The sequence below is a fragment of the Phacochoerus africanus genome, chromosome 12, assembly GCF_016906955.1.
Source record: "Phacochoerus africanus isolate WHEZ1 chromosome 12, ROS_Pafr_v1, whole genome shotgun sequence".
Taxonomy (NCBI): domain Eukaryota; kingdom Metazoa; phylum Chordata; class Mammalia; order Artiodactyla; family Suidae; genus Phacochoerus; species Phacochoerus africanus.
This window is the reverse complement of record NC_062555.1, coordinates 32,547,422-32,566,355: the sequence shown is the minus strand read 5'-3', so window position 1 is coordinate 32,566,355 and position 18,934 is coordinate 32,547,422. Positions and strand designations below refer to the sequence as shown.

The 18,934-nt window shown below is 44.3% G+C and overlaps 1 protein-coding gene across 5 annotated transcripts in view; it reads left to right on the top strand.

Moving 5' to 3' along the window:
- AOPEP (aminopeptidase O (putative)) overlaps nucleotides 1–18,934 on the top strand; it is a 395,656-nt gene that overhangs the window by 300,076 nt on the left and 76,646 nt on the right. For all 5 annotated transcript variants that reach the window (XR_007131178.1, XR_007131175.1, XR_007131177.1 and 2 more), the window contains exons 12-13: nucleotides 14,559–14,621; nucleotides 15,022–15,096. Coding sequence is in view for 2 of the 5 variants with exons in the window: in XM_047754794.1 (XP_047610750.1) it covers nucleotides 14,559–14,621; nucleotides 15,022–15,096 (138 nt within the window). In the remaining 3 variants the exon portion in view is untranslated. The remainder of the gene's footprint in view (nucleotides 1–14,558; nucleotides 14,622–15,021; nucleotides 15,097–18,934) is intronic.

Sequence of the window (18,934 nt, the reverse complement as noted above, 5' to 3'; positions counted from 1 at the left end):
TGCAGCCCTAAAAATACAAAAAAAAATAATGATAGTAAAAATAAAAACAGAGCCAGTAATGAACTGTCTCTGAGAAATTGCTCTAGTGATTGCTGCAGAGTCTGTAGCAGAATGTTGCAGTGCTGCTTACATTGAGAAAGTAGAACCTATTCGGCGTTGAGGTATAACAAGAAATGATCAAAGCCAGATGCTTTCCCAAAATTATATTTTCAGTGCATTTATATGTCTGTTACAAACTGTGCTACATGCTAAAAATATTTTCCTTTGTAGGCCAGGGGAATCGAGGGCTGTGGAGATCAGATGGTTTTTCTTAAGCGCGTTAAGGGCATCCTGGTTGTTATTAGGCCTGACTTTACAATATGACATTATTTATGCCCCAGAGCTTCACAATTCAGTTCTTAATTTCAGCAGCTTCATTGGCATGAAAATCCACGGGAGGGAGGCCAGCGTCAGTACGTCCGAATGAGGGGGGAAAGAAGTGACAGTGGAACCAAACCCTCATCCCTCGGCTGGTGCCCTGGGGAGAAGAAGTTGCCTGCCAGGTCTGGTGGCTCCTCTGGCTTTTGCTCCAAGGACTCCATCTCCCTTTCCCTCTGCACTCTCCCCCTTCCCTCAGCTGTGCTGACACTTCATATTCCATGTGGTCAACCAAAGACAATCTCTTTAAGACTCGCTGTGGGTGTATTTATTACAAAGTTGGCTTCTCCCAGTTCTCACTGCTTCTCTCTTCTCAAATTATATATGTATTTTTTTCCTTCGACGGCCCCATGGCACATGGAGTTCCCAGGCCAAGGATCAGATCCTAGCCTCAGTCGAGACCTAAGCCGCAGCTGCAGCCACACCGGATCCTTAACCCACTGCGCTGGGCTGGGGATGGAAGCCTGTGTCCCAGCACTCCCGAGACGCTGCTAATCCTGTTGCACCACAGTGGAACCTCCTCAAATGGTTATTTCTTCCTCCCTGTCATTGATTTTGTAATTGAGGTATGTCTGCCTGGATTTGGCATAAATGCTTCTAGTGGATTAAGCTGTAAATGGGTAATTCCAAGAATATGCTGATTCTATAGAACTATAGTTTTAATTTAATGCATCTCCTCTTCCCACCCCACCCCTGGTATACTGGGGTGTACTAGTTCACATATTAGAATATTCAGAAGGACAAAAAGGCTATCTTTTTTTTTTTTTTCGAGTAGTGCATTTTATTGAGTAAGAGGCTCAGGACATTGTACATAATAGCTCTATACTTCTAGTCACAGCTCGCTGAGATAGACATTATTATTATACCCATTTTATTTATTTATTTATTTTTAAAGTTTTATGGCTGCACCTGTGGCATATGGGAGTTCCCCAGCCAGAGATTGAATCTGAGCCATAGCATCGACCTGAGCCACCACAGGTGGATTCTTAACCCACTGCACCACAGCAGGAACTCCTATTCTCCCCGTCTTATAGATGGGGAAACTGAAAAGCAAATCTGTCAGACTTAAAAGCCCAGGTTCTTAATTATTACACTGGTTTGAAATGCATGTACCCCTCTTAGGATTTTAGATGTTTTTTGCATCCAAGACTTGGTCCTGCAGCATCTTCAGAGAAGACTATAGAAATATCAAATTTCATTTTATGATCTTTTTGTAACAACAGTGGGCTTATTGTTTTAAGTGGGATAGGACCAGTGACAGAATGAGCTCCTTCATCATAAAGCACATGAGAAAGAGAGCTTGCTCGATTGTGTCCCCTGGAAAGGGAGAGCCACTGTTTTGCAGTGGCTCAGATGTGTCACATCTCTGCAGACTCGTCCAGTGGCTTTCTGTCTGTGTGATGGTCAGGTGAGGCTCTTTTTTTTTTTTTTTTTTTTTAAGGGCTGTAGCCACGGCATATGGAAGTTCCCAGGCTGGGGGTCTAATCAGAGCTACAGCTGCTGGCCTACACCACACTCACAGCAACGCCGGATCCTTAACCCACTGAGCGAGGCCAGGGATCAAATCCGCAACCTCATGGTTCCTAGTCGGATTCATTTCCCCTGTGCCATGACGGGAACTCCAGGTGAGGCTTTTTATTAGAATGTCACAGCTCAGTTATTTTGAGACCTTTGAAAGTTTACTTAGGTTCAAAATACCAGCCTGGCTTTTGTTTCTAAGGGGAAAGAGGAAGAGAATTAGAACTTAACTGGCTTCCTTGGTGCCTCTCCTTTTCTGCATCATCTCATTTCGTCCTGACCACAGCTCTGTGAGGCAGATGGCATTATCTCCTTCTAACGGGGTTGTGTGACATTCCCAGGGTCACATAGTTTCTAGGTAGCAAGGACAGAGGGTGTCTAGGGCCAAGTTTTCAACTGTGTTTTCCCATTACACATGGCTTGTACAGAGATACTTAAGCCACCTTCGCAGGCCAGCTCTGAAAAACAGCAACAGCAGATTTGGTTGCACATTAGCATGATTTCAAGCGCCCTTGAAACCGAGAGCAAGTTAGGGAAATAAGAAGTGCTCAGATATGGTGCAGTATGAAAAACAGCATGGATGTGCCTCAAAAAAACAAAAAAATAGAGTTGCCGTATAATCCAGCAGTGCTATTTCTGGGCATATACCCAGACAAAACTGTAATTTGAAAAGATAACATGCACCCTTATGTTCATAGCAGCATTATTTACAATAACCAAGGCATAGAAACAACCTAAATATCCATCAACAGGTGAATGGATAAAGATGTTGTGAGAGATATATATTTATGTGAGATACATACCTACATACATACCTACATACCATGGAATATTACTTAGCCATTAAAAAGGATGAAATAATGCCATTTGCAGCACAATGGATGGACCTACAGATTGTCATACTAAGTTTAGTAAGTATGAGAAAGAGAAAGACAAATACCATATGATATCACTTATATGTGGAATCTAAAATACAAGACACACACACATGAACACACACAAGGAGTTCCCTGGTGGTCTAGTGGTTAGGATTCAGTGCCTTCACTGCTGCAGCCTGAGTTCATTCCCTGGTCTGGGAACTGAGATCTCACATCAAGTGCTACATGACATGGCCAAATAAATAAATAAATAAAATAAAGCAAAATAAAATGAGTTCCCTGGTGGCCTAGTGGTTAAGGATCCAGCATCATTATGCTGTGGCTCTGGTCACTGCTGTGGCATGGGTTCAGTCCCTGGCCTGGGAACTTCTGCATGCTGCAGACATGGCCAGAAAATGATAAAATAAGTACAACACAAATTAATATATCTAGAAAACAAAAACAGATACACAGATATGGAGCACAGACTTATGGTTGCTGGGCACGGAGGCCCGGGGGATGTGGGAAGTATTGGGAGTTTGGAATTAGCAGAAGATGGATAAATGACAAGGTCCTGCTGTATATAACACAGGGAATTATACTCAATATCCTGTGATAAACCATAATGGAAAACAATTTAAAAAAGAATATATATATATAAAACTGAGGCATTTGGTGTACAGCAAAAATTAATACAACATTGCTAATCAACTCTACTTTGATAAAAAAAATTTTTTTAAGTACTCAAATAGAAGGCAAAGCTAAAATGGACCATAATATTTAAACTGTAAACTGAAACCCATAATTTAAAAACCAATCAAATTATCAGAAGATTGTTCAGTTTAAGAGAATCTAGCATACCTAATATTAATATGAATATAAATTAGCTGGGTGGATTCTTCAGTTCTGCATATTAGGAGATGTTTATGGTGAATCTAATAAAGCTCTAATGTTCTTTGTAGTTCTTTTCCATCTCATACTACTGAGTACAAAAGCTGTGTTGTGTGCAGAATGGCCGGGTTTATCCCTACTAGAAAGAAGTTATGTTTGGTATCTAAAGAACAATGAGAGTTTGCTGCTTGGCTGGTCAATGCTGGATCAAGTTCACATTTCCCGGCTCCTACTCTCCCACCTACACATGCAGGGGGTGGAAGCAGAGCAAAGGAAGGGAGGACAGACCCTTTTTTCACAGGGAGAGAGAGAGAGATATGTGAGCTGGGGCTTTCCTAATATGGACACAGCTGGGCCTGTGTAGCACTAAACGCTGATTTAAGCCACTGCTGGAAGAAACATCCTACAAAAAGTAAAGAGATTAGCAGCCAATTAATTCTGGCTTTCCCATTGTTTTTCTGGAACATCTCTTATATGGATCTAAATGTTTGGTGAACAAACATTCTGGAAAATACCTTTTTCTGGAGTTCCTATTGTGGCTCAGCAGAAACAAACCCAACTAGTATCCGTGAGGATGTGGGTTTGACCCCTGGGCTCGCTCAGTGGGTTAAGGATCCATGACTTTAGCATAGGTTACAGATGCTGCTCAGATATGGCTTTGCTGTGGCTGTGGTATAGGTGGCACAGGAGGCAGGGATCCAGTGTTGCTGGGGCTGTGGTGTAAGCTGGCAGCTGCAGCTTCCACTTAACCCCTAACCCAGGAACTTCCCTATGCCACAGCTGTGGCCCTTAAAAAAAAAAAAAAAAAGACAAAGGAAAAGAAAATAGCTTTTCTCATACATTATTAATATTTGGGAAGCCCCCCACCCCAGTTGTGATGGATCTTACTCTCCTTACTCCGTGCGCACGCTCACGCTCACACATATGTGCATGCAATCCTACTTCTTAATACAGATAGAATGATTTAAACCCATTCCTCTTGTTTGCAAATTCTAACTTCATTGAGTTTCTTTGGGAGGCCAGATGATAGGCCACAGAGTCAGAGTGCCTGGACTTTTAAAAATAGGCACGTTGGAAAAAGAAATAGTCATGCCAAAGGCCACAGACTCTGGTGAGCACGGAGATGCCATGTGTGCACAACTTATAGATACCACACCCACCCCATTTTAGGGACTAATCAAAGGCATCTAGATGTGCGTGTTTGCTTTTCAAGCCAGTGAAATATTAACATGTATGTTTGTGTTTTAAATTAGTAACTATCTTGTTTGGCATCTTGCCAGGGTAGTTCCTTATAGCATCAGGCATCACTGTCGTGTGTCTTTCCTTTTTTCTCTTTCTTTCTTTCTTTCTTTCTTTCTTTCTTTCTTTCTTTCTTTCTTTCTTCTTTCTTTCTTTCTTTCTTTCTTTCCTTTCTGTCTGTCTGTCTGTCTGTCTGTCTGTCTGTCTTTTTAGGGCTGCACCTGCGACATATGGAGGTTCCCAGGCTAGGGATTGAATCAGAGCTATAGCTGCCAGCCTACACCACAGCCACAGCAACACAGGATCCAAGATGCATCTGCGACCTACACCACAGCTCATGGCAATGCCAGATCCTTAACTCACTGAGCGAGGCCAGAAGTTGAACCCGAGTCTTCATAGATCCTAGCTGAGGATCTGAGCAATGACGGGAACTCCTTAGCGGGTCTTTTCTAAACAAGGATGCCTGTTTGGTTAAAGCATGGTGCCCAAGGCCTAAAGAGGTCTTCCCGGGTTGCTTCCTGCATGGAAAGGTAGCTTTTACACTCAGCAAAGGGTCTTTTCTGTTGGCACCCAGTGTCCTCTAATCCCAGCCAGAAATCTTCCAAATGCAAAATGTTTGTTTCCCAGGAATGGGTGGCAGACATCGACATAATTAGAACATTGTTCCTGGGGGATGAATGGGAGATACCACCTTAAATGTACAGAATTCCAGGTCAGCACTAAAATCAGGGTCCCTGGGGAGTTCCCGGTGTAGTGCAGTAGAAACATATCTGACTAGTAACCATGAGGTTGCGGGTTCGATGCCTGGCCTCACTCAGTGGGTTAAGGATCCAGCGTTGATGTGGGCTGTGGTGTGGATTGCAGATGCAGCTTGGATCCCACGTGGCTGTGGCTGTGGCTGTGGCTGTGGCTGTGGTATAGGCTGGCAGCTGTAGCTCTGATTCCATCCTTAGCCTGGGAACCTCCATATGCTGCAGGTGTGGCCCTAAAAAGCAAATAATAATAATAATAAAAAAATAAAATAAATAAATAAAATCAAAGTCCCTGAAGACAAGGATCTATGCTCTTTTTAGTCAGGGTCCATAATCATATTAACCAGGAACCTGAAAAAACTAAAATGTCAAATATCCATCCATTCTTGCTTTCCTTCTGGGTAGTATTGAGATCTTCCAATTCCACTCCCACTCTTTTTTAATTCGTGTGTGTGTGTGTGTGTGTTTGACTAATCTTGCCCAGAAGTTTCTCCCTAAGAGTAAGCTCTAGGAAACGCTACCCTGGGTCAGCCTGCCAGCCCATCCTGTCCAGCTTTGTATCTGCTGTCTGCCCAGAGAGACTTATTGTATGGAACACAATAGGTGGCTGTCCTCTGTGGCACCAACCTTGAAATTCAGATGACTCCCAAACACCTGGCGTTTCTTCATAGCAACCTATTAGAGATGGATCATCATTAAAATGATCCAAACCAGTGGTTCTCAACACTGGCTGCACACTGGAATCCCTGGTGGGGGAAAGGGGCTTGTAAAGTGACTAGAGCCTGGGGCCCCCTTTCGGATGTGAATCTAAGTGGCCTGGAGTGCCTCCTGGACGTGAGGATTTGTAAACGCCTGGGGGCTGGCACCCACTGATTCCAAACCACCCCTATATCATTTTCTGTTTCACCTATGAAACTCTTTCAGATCATAGTTTCCAAGAGTGTTAAATGCCTGTAAAGAATTGCAGTCATACAGGTATCGAGGAGGGATATGCTAATATCTGTTTTCTCAAATATCTGTTCTAGGAATTTGCGCTGTGGCCCAGTAGGTTAGGAATCTGACTGCGGTGACTCAGGTTGCTGCAGAGGCACGGGTTCAATCCCTGGCCCAGCACAGTGCCTTAAAGGATCTGGCCCTGCAGCTCAGATTCCATCCCTGGCCCAGGGAACTTCCATATGCCATGGGTGCAGCCCTTTGAAAAAAAAAGTCTAGGAGTTCCTATTGTGGCTCAGTGGTTAACGAATCCGACTAGGAACCACGAGGTTGCGGGTTCGATCCCTGGCCTCGCTCAGTGGGTTAAGGATCCGGCCTTGCCTTGAGCTGTGGTGTACGTTGCAGACGCGGCTTGGATCCCGAGTTGCTGTGGCTCTGGCATAGGCCGGTGGCTATAGCTCCGATTAGACCCCTACCCTGGGAACCTCCATGTGCCGCGGGAGCGGCCCTAGAAAAGGTAAAAAGACAAAAAAAAAGGTCTATTCCAATAGACTTTTATAGTATAGGATTGTCTTTTACAGGCTGTGTTTTAATCTCAGGTTGGTTTGATCCACATAATAAGCAGATATTTTAAAGTGAGACAGTTCGGGTAGATGTTCCCTAAGCTCCCGTGCTGGAGTGGAAAGAACACTGCCTTTCCACCCAGGTCTAAGGGCCACACGATCTGCACTACTAAAAGTGGAATTCCTGTTGTGGATCAGAGGGTTAAGAACCTGACATAGTGTCCATGAGGACGTGGGTTCAATCCCTGGCCTCTCTTAGGTTAAGGATCCGGCGTTGCTGTGGGCGGTGGTGTAGGTTGCAGGTGAGGCTCAAATCTGGCGTCACTGTGGCTGTGGAGGCCTGCGGCTACAGCTGCAATTTGACCCCTAGCCTGGGAACCTCCCTATGCCTCGGGTGCAGCCTAAAAAAAAAAAAAAAAAGGTACTGTACTTCTGTGAGACGCAGTCTCTTCATCCTGAAGATGGGACAATGTGAGAAACAACCACAACAGTCTGTAGGTGGAAGCGTTTTGGAAACTGTTCAGTCCGGTGCAAAACTGGCCACTCTGCTTCTTTCTACCAGTTCTGAGATCCTGTGGTCTCGGATATATATAGACTTTCACCCCTCTCCTCCTTTGTCTTCAGCTCACTCCCCTCCAGCTTCTAGTGATGTTGTGATGCCTCTTAGTTCCAAGAGTCTAGACGTTTTGATAAATAACAACTGCCTCCTCAAGGAAGCACATCCCATGTGTCATTTGATCTTCGCAACTCTCTGAGAAAGAGGCTTAAAGAGGTCATATAGCTAATATGTGGCAGAGCCTGGATTCAAACCCAGACAGGCTGTCTGCATGCTCCTTAGACCATGCCGCCTTCCCGCCTGGTCACACTAGTCACCCGAGGACAGGCATGGTGTCTTATTCATCTTTGTGTTCACAAAGTCACATTCTTTGTTTTGTAGCAGACAAACGAAATATGTTCATTAAGCGAATAACCCGTCTGCATGTCCGATTTATATTCTGCCTCTTGCAATCTGAGGCCATTTCTTTTGGTTTTGATATCCAAAGTGATAAAATCCTTGGTTGGTTAACAATTGTATATTAGTCCTCTGTGATGTTTGTATAGGTTTGTATTGGGAGGGGGGGTGTTTTTCTAGCAGTTCTGTTCCTCAAATTTTACAAGTTGGATATAATCTTACCTTCTGTACGTCACTTCCAGGTGTGGTTAATGGAGAGAAATATTAGAATCATGCATTTTTTTTTCAGCAAAAAAGAAAAAGAAAATCGAAGAAAGAAAAAAATACACCCAGAATATTTTTTAATTTATTTATATTCCTCCTTGTCCAAAACAGAGTTAAGGAAATGCTTCAAAAGCAAGATATAGCATGATAAAGGGAAATTAAAATAAGAAAGCTAGAGCAATGTGAAATAATGTTAGGAAAATAAGATGGGGCCTGGAATTAAATTAGCATACAATATGTACCCCTGGAAGTTCCTGTGCCCGGCTTAAAGTAGGGTTACAGAGCTTTCTAGAAGAAGGAAAAGGGATCAATTTGCAGTGTTTGTGAGGTAAAACAAACCAGTTACCTGCGTCCAGCTATTCCTGATGCTGATGTTAGGGAGGAGTTTTTCCTTTGGGTCCTCACAGAAAATCACTGTTTAATGTAATAAACAACCCTCTGTAGCCATCCTGACGGTAAACACTAGCATGGATTTTATGGGCTGTTTTTTTATCGGGCACCTCAATAAAGGTTGATGGCTGCTTCCCAGAACATAATATGATAAAAGGAATTCCACAGAGCACCAGTAAGATAGTCCATGCCAGCTGTGTGGTGATCCGCCCTGACCCAAGAACATCTCAGACCATCCAGGGTAGGCGTTTGGGGATCAGCAAACTCTGTGAACTTCCTGACAGTTAGTGTGTGTGGTTGGGGATGGGGCTGTGCGCTTTGGTGTATTTTTCTTTTTTTTTTTTTAATTTTTTTTTAGGGCCACACCCATGGCACATAGGAGTTCCCAAGCTAGGGGCCGTACTGGAGCTGCAGCTGCAGGCCTATGCCACAGCCACAGCCACGCCCAATCCTTAACACACTGAGCGAGGCCAGGGATCAAATCCGCATCCACATGGACATTAGTCCATTCTTAACCCTCTGAGCCACCACGGGAACTCCCCCTTGGTGTATTTTACTTTAGGGAGCCAGTAGCTCATAGCTGATGCTTCATCGGGTTCTCAGAGGGTGTCTACAGAGGGAAAAACCTCAGCATGCTCCCTCAGGCAAGCTCTGTAAAAGTTTTTAAGCAAAAGTGAGTTCAGGGGTCTGCTTATTAAGGGGAAGAGATTCCGTTAGCCAGGTCACAGCAAAGCAAGCATGGGATGGATTTCCTTTTTTGAAAACTATGCTTTAATGTATAAGGACTTCCACTGAGAGGTCCATTTGGCAGGGCCAAAATCCTCTTCAGAAAGAAATTAGCCATTCATTCGCACCCAGAGACAAAATGGCCCATTTTACATGTTATTGTTTTCCTCAAGTCAAAAAGTCAAATAAAAACATTTCATAAAGAAATGTTACCTTTTAAGAGGAGTTCCCGTTGTGGCGCAGCAGAATTGAATCGGACTAAGAACCATGAGGTTGTGGGTTCGATCCCTGGCCTTGCTCAGTGGGTTAAGGATCCAGCGTTGCCGTGAGCTGTGGTGTAGGTCACAGACGTGGCTCTGATCTGGTGTTGCTGTGGCTGTGGTATAGGCTGGCAGCTGAGGCTCCGATTCGACCCCTAGCCTGGGAAATTCCATATGCTGAAGGTGCGACCCTAAAAAGCCAAAAAAAAAAAAAAAGAAAGAAAAAGAAAAAAGAAAAGAAATTTACCTTTTAAAATGATCGAAGAAAATTTAAAGACATAAACATTTGATAACTTTGCCCCTCACCCTTCCTTGTTACTATTTGCAGCTTAACCTGACCTTGATTTTATTTCCAGACATGAGTAGACTCTTGCCTTTTCATTTACACTGAGTGTATGTTGGCTGCAGAGCCCTTCTGAAACCACTCAAAGCTTCCGGACCTTTCTACCTTGTTTGTTATTAAGTCTTTTGACTGAATTTTTTTTTTTTTTTTTTGGTCTTTTGTCTTTTTAGGGCTGCACTCTCGGCATATGGAAGTTCCCAGGCAAGGGGTCTAATCGGAACTGTAGCCTCCAGCCTACACCACAGCCACAGCAATGCCAGATGCGAGCCCAGTCTGAGACCTACACCACAGCTCATGACAATGCCGGATCCTTAACCCACTGAGCGAGGCCAGGCATCGAACCTGTGTCCTCATGGATGCTAGTCGGGTTCATTAACCGCTGAGCCACAACAGAACTCCATCTTTTGGCTTCTTATAGTGGGCAGTTTTCCCTCCGCTGTGCCCAAGAGAGTGTAATTTGCCCTCTGAGGCTGTTGGGTCTGATTAAAGGGCTCCTGTCATCCACCCTCTCGGCCTTCTGGTTGCCTAGGAAGGCGTGCCGCTGCTTCTTGTTTCTCTGGACTGGACCTCCTTGCAAAGCGGCAGCACACATCCATGCTACCAATCTGAAATTGGTATCATGCTCGTTTTCCAGTGAAAGGAGTCATTTCCTCTCGACTCCAAAAAGAAGAAAACAAAAAAAGGTCTTCTCTCCAAAAGTGATCTCCAGCCCCTGGGTTAAGTAATGTGTTTATTTTAAAGCAATGGCATTTTCCTCAGCTTCTGAAATTGTCTGCAGCCATTATAAACTGCTTTGACAAGAGGGTTTCTTAAAACAATTTCCTTTCAAAACCTGCATCTCTACTCGATGAGGCATTTTTAAAGATATCATTCAAATGGAAAACATCTGTTTTTAAAAGATAGCTTTAAAGGGCTTTCACCACATTCTTAAAGGTACTCATTATTCATCCCCAAGTACAGAATTCCAATTTTTAAAAAGTGGCCTTCCTCAAGTCTCCAGATGCTGGGTTGAGGAAGGGGGTCTTCCTCCCTTCTTGAGGAAGGGTTAGGTAGACAAAAGGAGAAATGTGTTGAGGTGATATTGAACATGATTCAAAGGAATCATTCTTTCCAGTGTCATGAACTATGTTCATATTTCATTCTAGATTAAATTTAGCTCCTACCACCCTTTTGGAATACAAGTTTCGTGATTAATATATGAGGGAATTAGGAACTTTATTTTTCCATTTCTTTTTTTTTTTTTAAAGTCCATTTTGGACGTACCCAGGCCATGTAACCAGGGTACCATGGTCTCTCTTTTTAAAAAATGCACAATTCTATGCTCTTGACAAATTAAGGTGTTTTACTGGGGAAACAAACAGGAGTTAATTAGAAAGAGCTTCATTTTAAGATCTCCTCCCCATGACATTTCATGGGTCATTCATTCAGTCATCTGTTCCTTTATCTTTCTATGCACCTACTTAACACACTTATTGGGCATCTCCTATGTGCCAGGCAGCAGTGTTTTTAGTGACCAGACAAAAGTCAGGAACAGAGAAGAGAGGACCTGTTGTTTCCTGGACCTTAAAGTCCAGTAGAGACATGGGCATTCAATAAATTGATTAAAAAAATAGTTATAATAGACCTGTGCAACACAAGAGTGAACCTTAATGTAAACGATGAACTTGAGTTAATAATGTATCGAATATTGGTTCATTAATTGTAACCAACGTCTCACACCAAGCAAAATATTAATAATAAAGGAAACCATGGGTTATGTTACATCAGGGAATTCTGTGCTATCTGCACTAATTTTTCCAAAAGATAAAAATCTCTTAAAAATAAAAAAAAATAAATCTCTATAAAAGATCATTACTTTAAAGGAAATAAGTAGGATGCTATGATTAGAAAGAATAGTGAGGTGACATAATTTGGATGGGGGAGTGAGGAAAGACCTTTCTGGAGAAGTCTTAGGCCCAGAACTAGAGACCAGGTAGGCGCCAGCCAGGCAAAGAAGAGAAGGAAAGGCCTTCTCAATGTAGTAAAGTGATAGCATTTGAACTACCTTTGTAAATACCTTTCTGGTTTCTTTGTGGAGGGTGAATTGTGGGGGTAAGGGTGATGATGAGGCACAAGAAGACAAAGGAGACAAGTTAATAGGCACCCCAGCTTTTGCTACCCACTCAGAGTGATGGTAGGATGTTTTCTTTGCTCAGCTAGTGCCAGAAACCATTGGGTTCTCTGTGAACTGGGGGGGTAGGAAGAAAGGAGCCTGTCAATGGGCAGCAAGATGGTGTCCCCAGGTCTCCAGTTCCTAAGATCTTTCCACGGGCTCGCTCAATGGGATTTATAGAATGAGGAAGTGAGTGTGTGTATATTTGCGACCACAACCAGAAGAAAATTATAAGGGGGGAAAGCCTTTAAGTACTAACTACCCAGCTGTAACAGCAGATCTTCATAGTACTCTGTTTGAGGTTTAATTAGCAATAGTTGTCTTTCTTCTTGCTGCTGAATTGTTGGATTGGTTTTTGTTCCTTCTAAGACTACACGCTTTTCAATTGTGGCTAAATCAACAACGACGACACTTAGGAAAGGTCCATTTAGACACTGTACATCAACATTGAACTGTTTGTATCAGGTTCTTAGGGATAGTGAATTTCCAAGGAAAAATTTTCTAGTTGGGTAAAGGGAAATGTCATTCAGTGATAAGATTTCTATTGCTTCTGGAACTGTTATTAGTAGCATGGAAGCTTAAATAGTTCAAAGTTTTATTTCCATTTAAAAATGATAAAAAGCTTCGTGATTCCATAATCCATCATTTGTAACTTTTACCTGCCTGTACGTATTCGCATTTGAGACTTGCAAGCCATTATCCATTTTTAGGCATTTCTCTTACAGTAGAAAAATTGTATGTGATGGTTTGTACGTTATGTATAGAAAGACTCCATAACACTTTGAAAAATCTTTAGCAAATGAGCATGCAATTCATAGCACTTAGCTAATAATGGTTAATACGCTGATTTAACTCTCCATAGGTTTTTCGGTAGTCTGGGAGAAACAAAGTCAGAAATCTCCCATTTAAGTAGCCCTTTTGTTTGTTTTAGGAAATAGAAGTGCATCATCAGTATAATTTTAAGTAGCCCAGTTATGAATATGGGATGAAGGGATAAAATAAAGTTCTTTACTCTGATGTCTCTATTAAGAAACTCCCCTTTGTGTAAAATACTCCACGGCAAAGTTGCTTCTATTTAAAGTAGTGAGTTTGATCTTGGCTTTGATCTGAAGCTTTTGATCTTGAAAGAAGGATGAAGTAGCAATAAAGAGAGGGCAAGACAGATTTTCTTTAAAGAAATGCGATAAAGTTAAAGGAATGGTCAAGATCAGCAAACACGAGTGCGACCCGACTCTTCTCCCCAACCACTCACCCCCCAGGCTGGTTCAGCCAACTTCTGATGAAGAAGGAAAGTCTTTTGGGGGTCGGCGGAAAAAATTGAGGGTATCGCACACTTTTATAAACTGAGTGGAAACTTTCCCCTCTATTTAGGAAGACATTGCCTCCTCTTTAAATTCTACAAGCGGCTTTGGGGGGTCCACCGAATGGACGAGAGCGGCGCCAGCAGCGCTTAGCCAGAGCGCATTAGCTCCCGAGACTCGCTGAAGGAGCTCGGCGTTTGCCTTTTACGCGCTCCGAGCTTCTCCGCGGGGAGGTCACCTGCCACCGCCCCGGAGGCCGGAGGGGCCATTGAAAAACGTGTACTTAATGGCGTCTGATCCATTCCCGGAGAAAACTTCATTAGGAAAGTTCCTTTCCCTGCGTGATGGCCATCTGGACACTTAGGTTTCTGACCCGAAGAGAGAGTTCAGGTTGGCCGCAGGGGTGCGGGCGCTTCTCCCGCTCAGCCCTTTTTCCTGCCAGCGGGCAGCACTTTTACTCCCACCGCGGCCAAGAAATCTTTTCGCGGATACCCGAGCAGCCCGCAGGGGTTGGGGGTGGAAAGGTAAGCGTGCGCGCCCGGGGTCGGTCCGCGCGTGGGAGGGCGCAGGAGCGCGGGCGCTGGCCGTACGCGGGGAGAAGAAAAAAGATGTTTGCAAGGAGAACAATAAAAGAGCCGGCGCGCCGGCGGGGGCGGGGGCGGAGGCGACCTGCCGGGAGGGCGGTGCGGCCGCCTATACCTTTAAGGCAGGCCCCGCCCCCGCCCCAGCGCCCGCCCGCCGCCCGCGCCGCCGCCCCGGCCCCGCGCCGCCAGCCGCCCGCCGCCCGCGCTGCGCCTTAGGTGTTGCGGGCCTCGAGCGTCCGCCGCTCTCCGCCGGGCGGGCCGGGCGGACGGCCCTGGGCGCGGACTCCAGCGGCCGGCTCCCACCCTCACCTCCCGCGGGCGAGGTACGGGGGCGGCGCGCCGAGTTGGTGGGGCACTGGGGAGGGAGGCTGGGGCGGCTCCCGGGGTAAACTTGACTCTGTCCCCTTCCCCCGCAGCCGCTGCAGAGGGAGCGCCAGGCCGGGGAGGAGTGCGGGCTCGCTCGGCAAGTGAGCGCAGAGGTGAGTGCGGGCGGCGCGGTCCCGGCGCTCTCCTCCCTCCCGGGGCAGTGGGTCCCGCATTGCATCCCTGTCGCGGAGCCCTCGGTTGGCGGCGACGCGCGACATTGGTGGGTAAGATGGCCCTTGTTCCGGGTCTCTGGCGCGCACCGGCGCGGGGGCGGCCAAGCGGGCCCGTGACTGCGGGAGCGGCCGGGGCGAAGGTCACGGCCTGGGCTCCCCGCAGACCGAGGGCCCTCTGCGCGGAGGCGGCCTCGGGAGCCCCGAAAGGTGCCTGCAGCCTCCCCAGGTGAAGCGGAGGACGGCTGCGTCGCGAGGCCGTCGATCGTTTCTTTCTCACGCTAAGGGGCGGTTCTCAGGACCCGTCCTGCATTTAAAATGCCCTATGGTTTTCGAACTTCAGGTCGAGAAATGGGTTCGAGTGAACCGGAGACCCCGAAAACGGAAACGAAGGGAGACCGAAGAAGTGTTTGCAAAGGTAGGGGCTCCCCAAAGAGCACAGGATGGAGTTCTTGATCACTCTCCCCGCCTGCCCCAGAGCACTTGGTTACAACAATAGAATTCCACCCCCCCCCTCCGCCGCCTTTTTTTCAAATTTTAGTTAAATTTACTGTAAGCCTTAGATTTACGTGGATAGTTCTATAGAAATACTGGTTGCTAATCCTAGCGATTTTCAACACACTATGTACTCAGGAAGTGAGAATGATCCGGAATGGAGATTTCTTTCATGCTCATTAAATAGAGCATTAGAGCATAAGTGAGTTTCATTATTATATTAGACCAGTAGTATTTGTGGAATTACATATATATCTCAGAGAGGGGGTGTTCTGAAGAAATCGCCCACAGTATCAGGTTTCTCTGTTGGGTTGTAATATACACAATACCTCACTCATTCATTTAGACTTTTAGAGTCATCTCAGAAGTGGAGAGGGAAGGCCAAAGAAGTATATTACTTTTGAAACACTGGGAGGGATTTTATATACTAAAGCAAATGAGAAATTTGCTTTTCTAAATTTAGAATTTCAGTATGCTGCTTTGCAGAAGTTTGGACCACCCCTTGTCTCCTGAAATGGTATTAAGTTAAAACTTGATTTGTCATTGTCATAAATATTAGGAAATAAGGTAAGTAGTCTGTTGTTTCCTGAGTGATCCGTTGGAAACTCTTAAAAATGAATAACGTTTTTACAAATGTTACAGCAGGTCTGATTTTTGTGGCTCGTGATTTAATCATTTTACTGTTTTTCGCCTCTTGAAAGCACCAAGGGATTAAAATAGCGGTGTGTTGTTTTTCTGCTGCTAGAACGTATGATGAATCACTTCTGATTCTGAAGCCAAATTCTTGCTGATAGCATTGCTGCCAACTTCTGGGATGTGTTGCCTTAGTATGGGCATTGCAGCGTCTGAGAATGTGCACAAAGCACATCCTAACGAAGGTGATACCACGGTTTCAGAGTGCGTTTAAGGATACCAAGGGCAGCTTCTGAGAGAATGGGAAAAAGTAATGGCCTAGGTGGCTCGTCATTTGTAAGGAGACATCCAATGTGTGAAAAGCCTTTCCCTTTTTAAACAAAGAGTCCTACATGTCACTCCAGTTAAACAGTAATAGAAAAAGTTGTCATTCTGAACGGGCTCGAGTGTTCCCGACCGTACCTCAGCGAGCTGTGGTAGGTTGTATTTGTTTAACTTTCATGGTCTAGGTGTTTTTAAAAATGTTTGCGAGGTGATAGATGAGACCAGAAAATATCTGAAAAAGGAAAAAGAATCACAGCTTGTTTAGTATTTAAATTTTTTTTTCTGAGCCATTATTTTTTTAAAGCAAAAAAATAAAATGACCCAAGCATACCATGTATCATGCCTAAAAGAAGGGGAAGTCCTTGTCTTTGTGGATTACCAGGTACCATCACTACCAGAACTTGAAGTAAGCATGTCTGTGACACCCACGCCCTGACCAGGGCCTCCTGAGACGGAGAAGGGTAGGTATGGACTGAGGATTTTGCCTTCCAGGAAAACTGGAGTTCTTCACTGAGCCTTTTGTCCTTGAGAGAGGCTGTTGTGTTAGAGCTTTATGGTGAGGATGCACTTTTAAATTTCCTCCGAAACTGGCGGCAGTAGTTTTAGAGAGGCCATGAAAATGAAGTAGGTTGAGAACAGCATCGGGGGATGAAGCTTAAAGCTCACTAGCGTGGAGGCGGGGAGGGCAAAAAGATGGGGCATTTCAAAATTGTCCCAGAGTGTTAATTATCAGTGTCTCCAATCTCTCCTCCTGCTTCTGCCCAGCAGCTGAGCCCACCCCCGCCCCCCCGTGTGGCGTCTGCCATGCCTAGGAGAGGGGTTGGCGCTCACTGAGGCAAAACATGCGACCACGTTTTCAAGAGCAGGGAGAAAGGGGGTGTGATCAGCGGCCAAGGGCATTAGAACAAGTTCTGAAAGCACAGAAGCTGTCAGGCAGCTGGTAGCTGAGGTGTGTCCTCTGCCCGAGTGGCATGTCTCTTCCAAAATGCAGATCGAATTCTGTGGTAATGAGACTTCAGACCTCGGTCATTTGTTGACCTTTTGCTGAGATTTTAAACTGTTATTCGAAGGAATCTAGATAGTTAACTTACTGTTGGCTTTAGCAAGTATGTTTTTTTTTTTTTCTTTTTAATGTTTGCCATGCCACAAGTAGGAGCCAAGTCGTCAATTTCTCCTTTTTCATGCATCCACTGATTTTCTGCAACATTAAAGTAAAAGTGTGCTATTTTCTGCCTTGATTCATTTTATGGAACTGCAAAACGAGAAGATGAGTTTTAGTTGTTTCTGGTAGGTGGTACATTTTCAATCTAGCCATTGCTTTTATTTGTGTCATTTGTCATCTTTGCCCCTGTCTCTCATCCCTCTGCCCTTTCTTCCATCCCCCAAGTCTCTGTTTGCATCTTCAGGCCTCAAACAGGATTCAGCCCAGATGGGCGAACTTGGAGGATAACTAGTCTGATTTTAGCTGTGCTGGGCTCATGACATTTTTCCTCTGATTTTTACCGACCCGTGGAAAGCAGTCTTCTGACCTGCCCGAGGAAAGAAAACAGAGCAGTGGGGCAAGGCCAGGGTCTGGAGACGGGCATTAAGTGAAGAATTGAATGTTAAAGAATGGAATAATGCAGGAATCAGTATTGACCCCCTCTTAAAATCCCGAAGGCAGTAAGTGGGAGGCAGAGTCAGGTGTAACTTCAAATACTAGTTGAGTTTTTCCGTGAACTCAGGAGAAGCAAAACAAACTTATCCTGGGCTCAGCTGTGGGTTAAAAACGCGTAAGGAAATAAAGTCAACTGAGGGAGTGCAAGGTACCCCCCCAGAAAAGTGCTTTCAGATGCTCTCCTGGTCTTTCCTGGCCTGTACTGCTGTGTCGTGTCATTCCCACCCACCAGCTCTGTTGTCTTTCTACGCCGTCTTACAGGTTTTCGTTTCTTGTCTTTCTGAAGGTGCAGCATTCTTTCCGCTGCATCTTGTCCTCTCTTTGGTGACATTTATCTCCGCTTTATGTCGTAGTGCTCTTTCCACTGGTATAACTGAGTCCCTTTATATTGTTTCTTGTTTTTCTTCATTTTAAATTACAAAACGCATCTTTTTTTTTTTTTTCTTGTGGTCCTCAGATATTTTTCTCCTTACATTCTGATATTCTTCCTTTTTCACTATTTCGGTTCCTTTAGTTGAATAATCTGTGCACAGAAAGGCAAGCGGAACGTGAACAACTATACAAAGAACAATTTGGCTAAATGGATCAGCCTGCTCCGCAAGGGGAGGGTTAAAGAATGGTGATTGCGACACTGAATCGTACAATGTGTGTTTTTAAAAATAATGTTAACAGATTTTACTAAAATGGCTCTTGGTTTTGGAAAAATACTTTTTTTTTTCTGCTTTTATCTGTGAGCGATTCAAAGATAAATACAAATTATTCATCAGCTTCAAAGATTAAGGGCTAATATAATGTCTTTATAAATATATATGTGTAAAATAATAGTTTTTGATAATTCTTTTATCAGTATTTTAAGGGTTAGGATATATCGTAGAACAATAATTTATGACATCATGTATTTGAGGAAAACATCTGAATGCATTCTGATTTCTTTAGAGGAAGAAAGTTCTAATTTTCATATTCAGAACAGAAGCCACACCCTTTTTACTCTATGCACAGCTGATAATATAGAGAGAACAAATTTTAAAATCGTTATTTCTGGTCATCAGTAAGTGTATATTATGATGTCGGAAGTATTCATTGGCATATTTTCAAAACATTGAAAATTCAGTGGCGCCAACATTTGCTGTTATTATTAACAAGCCAC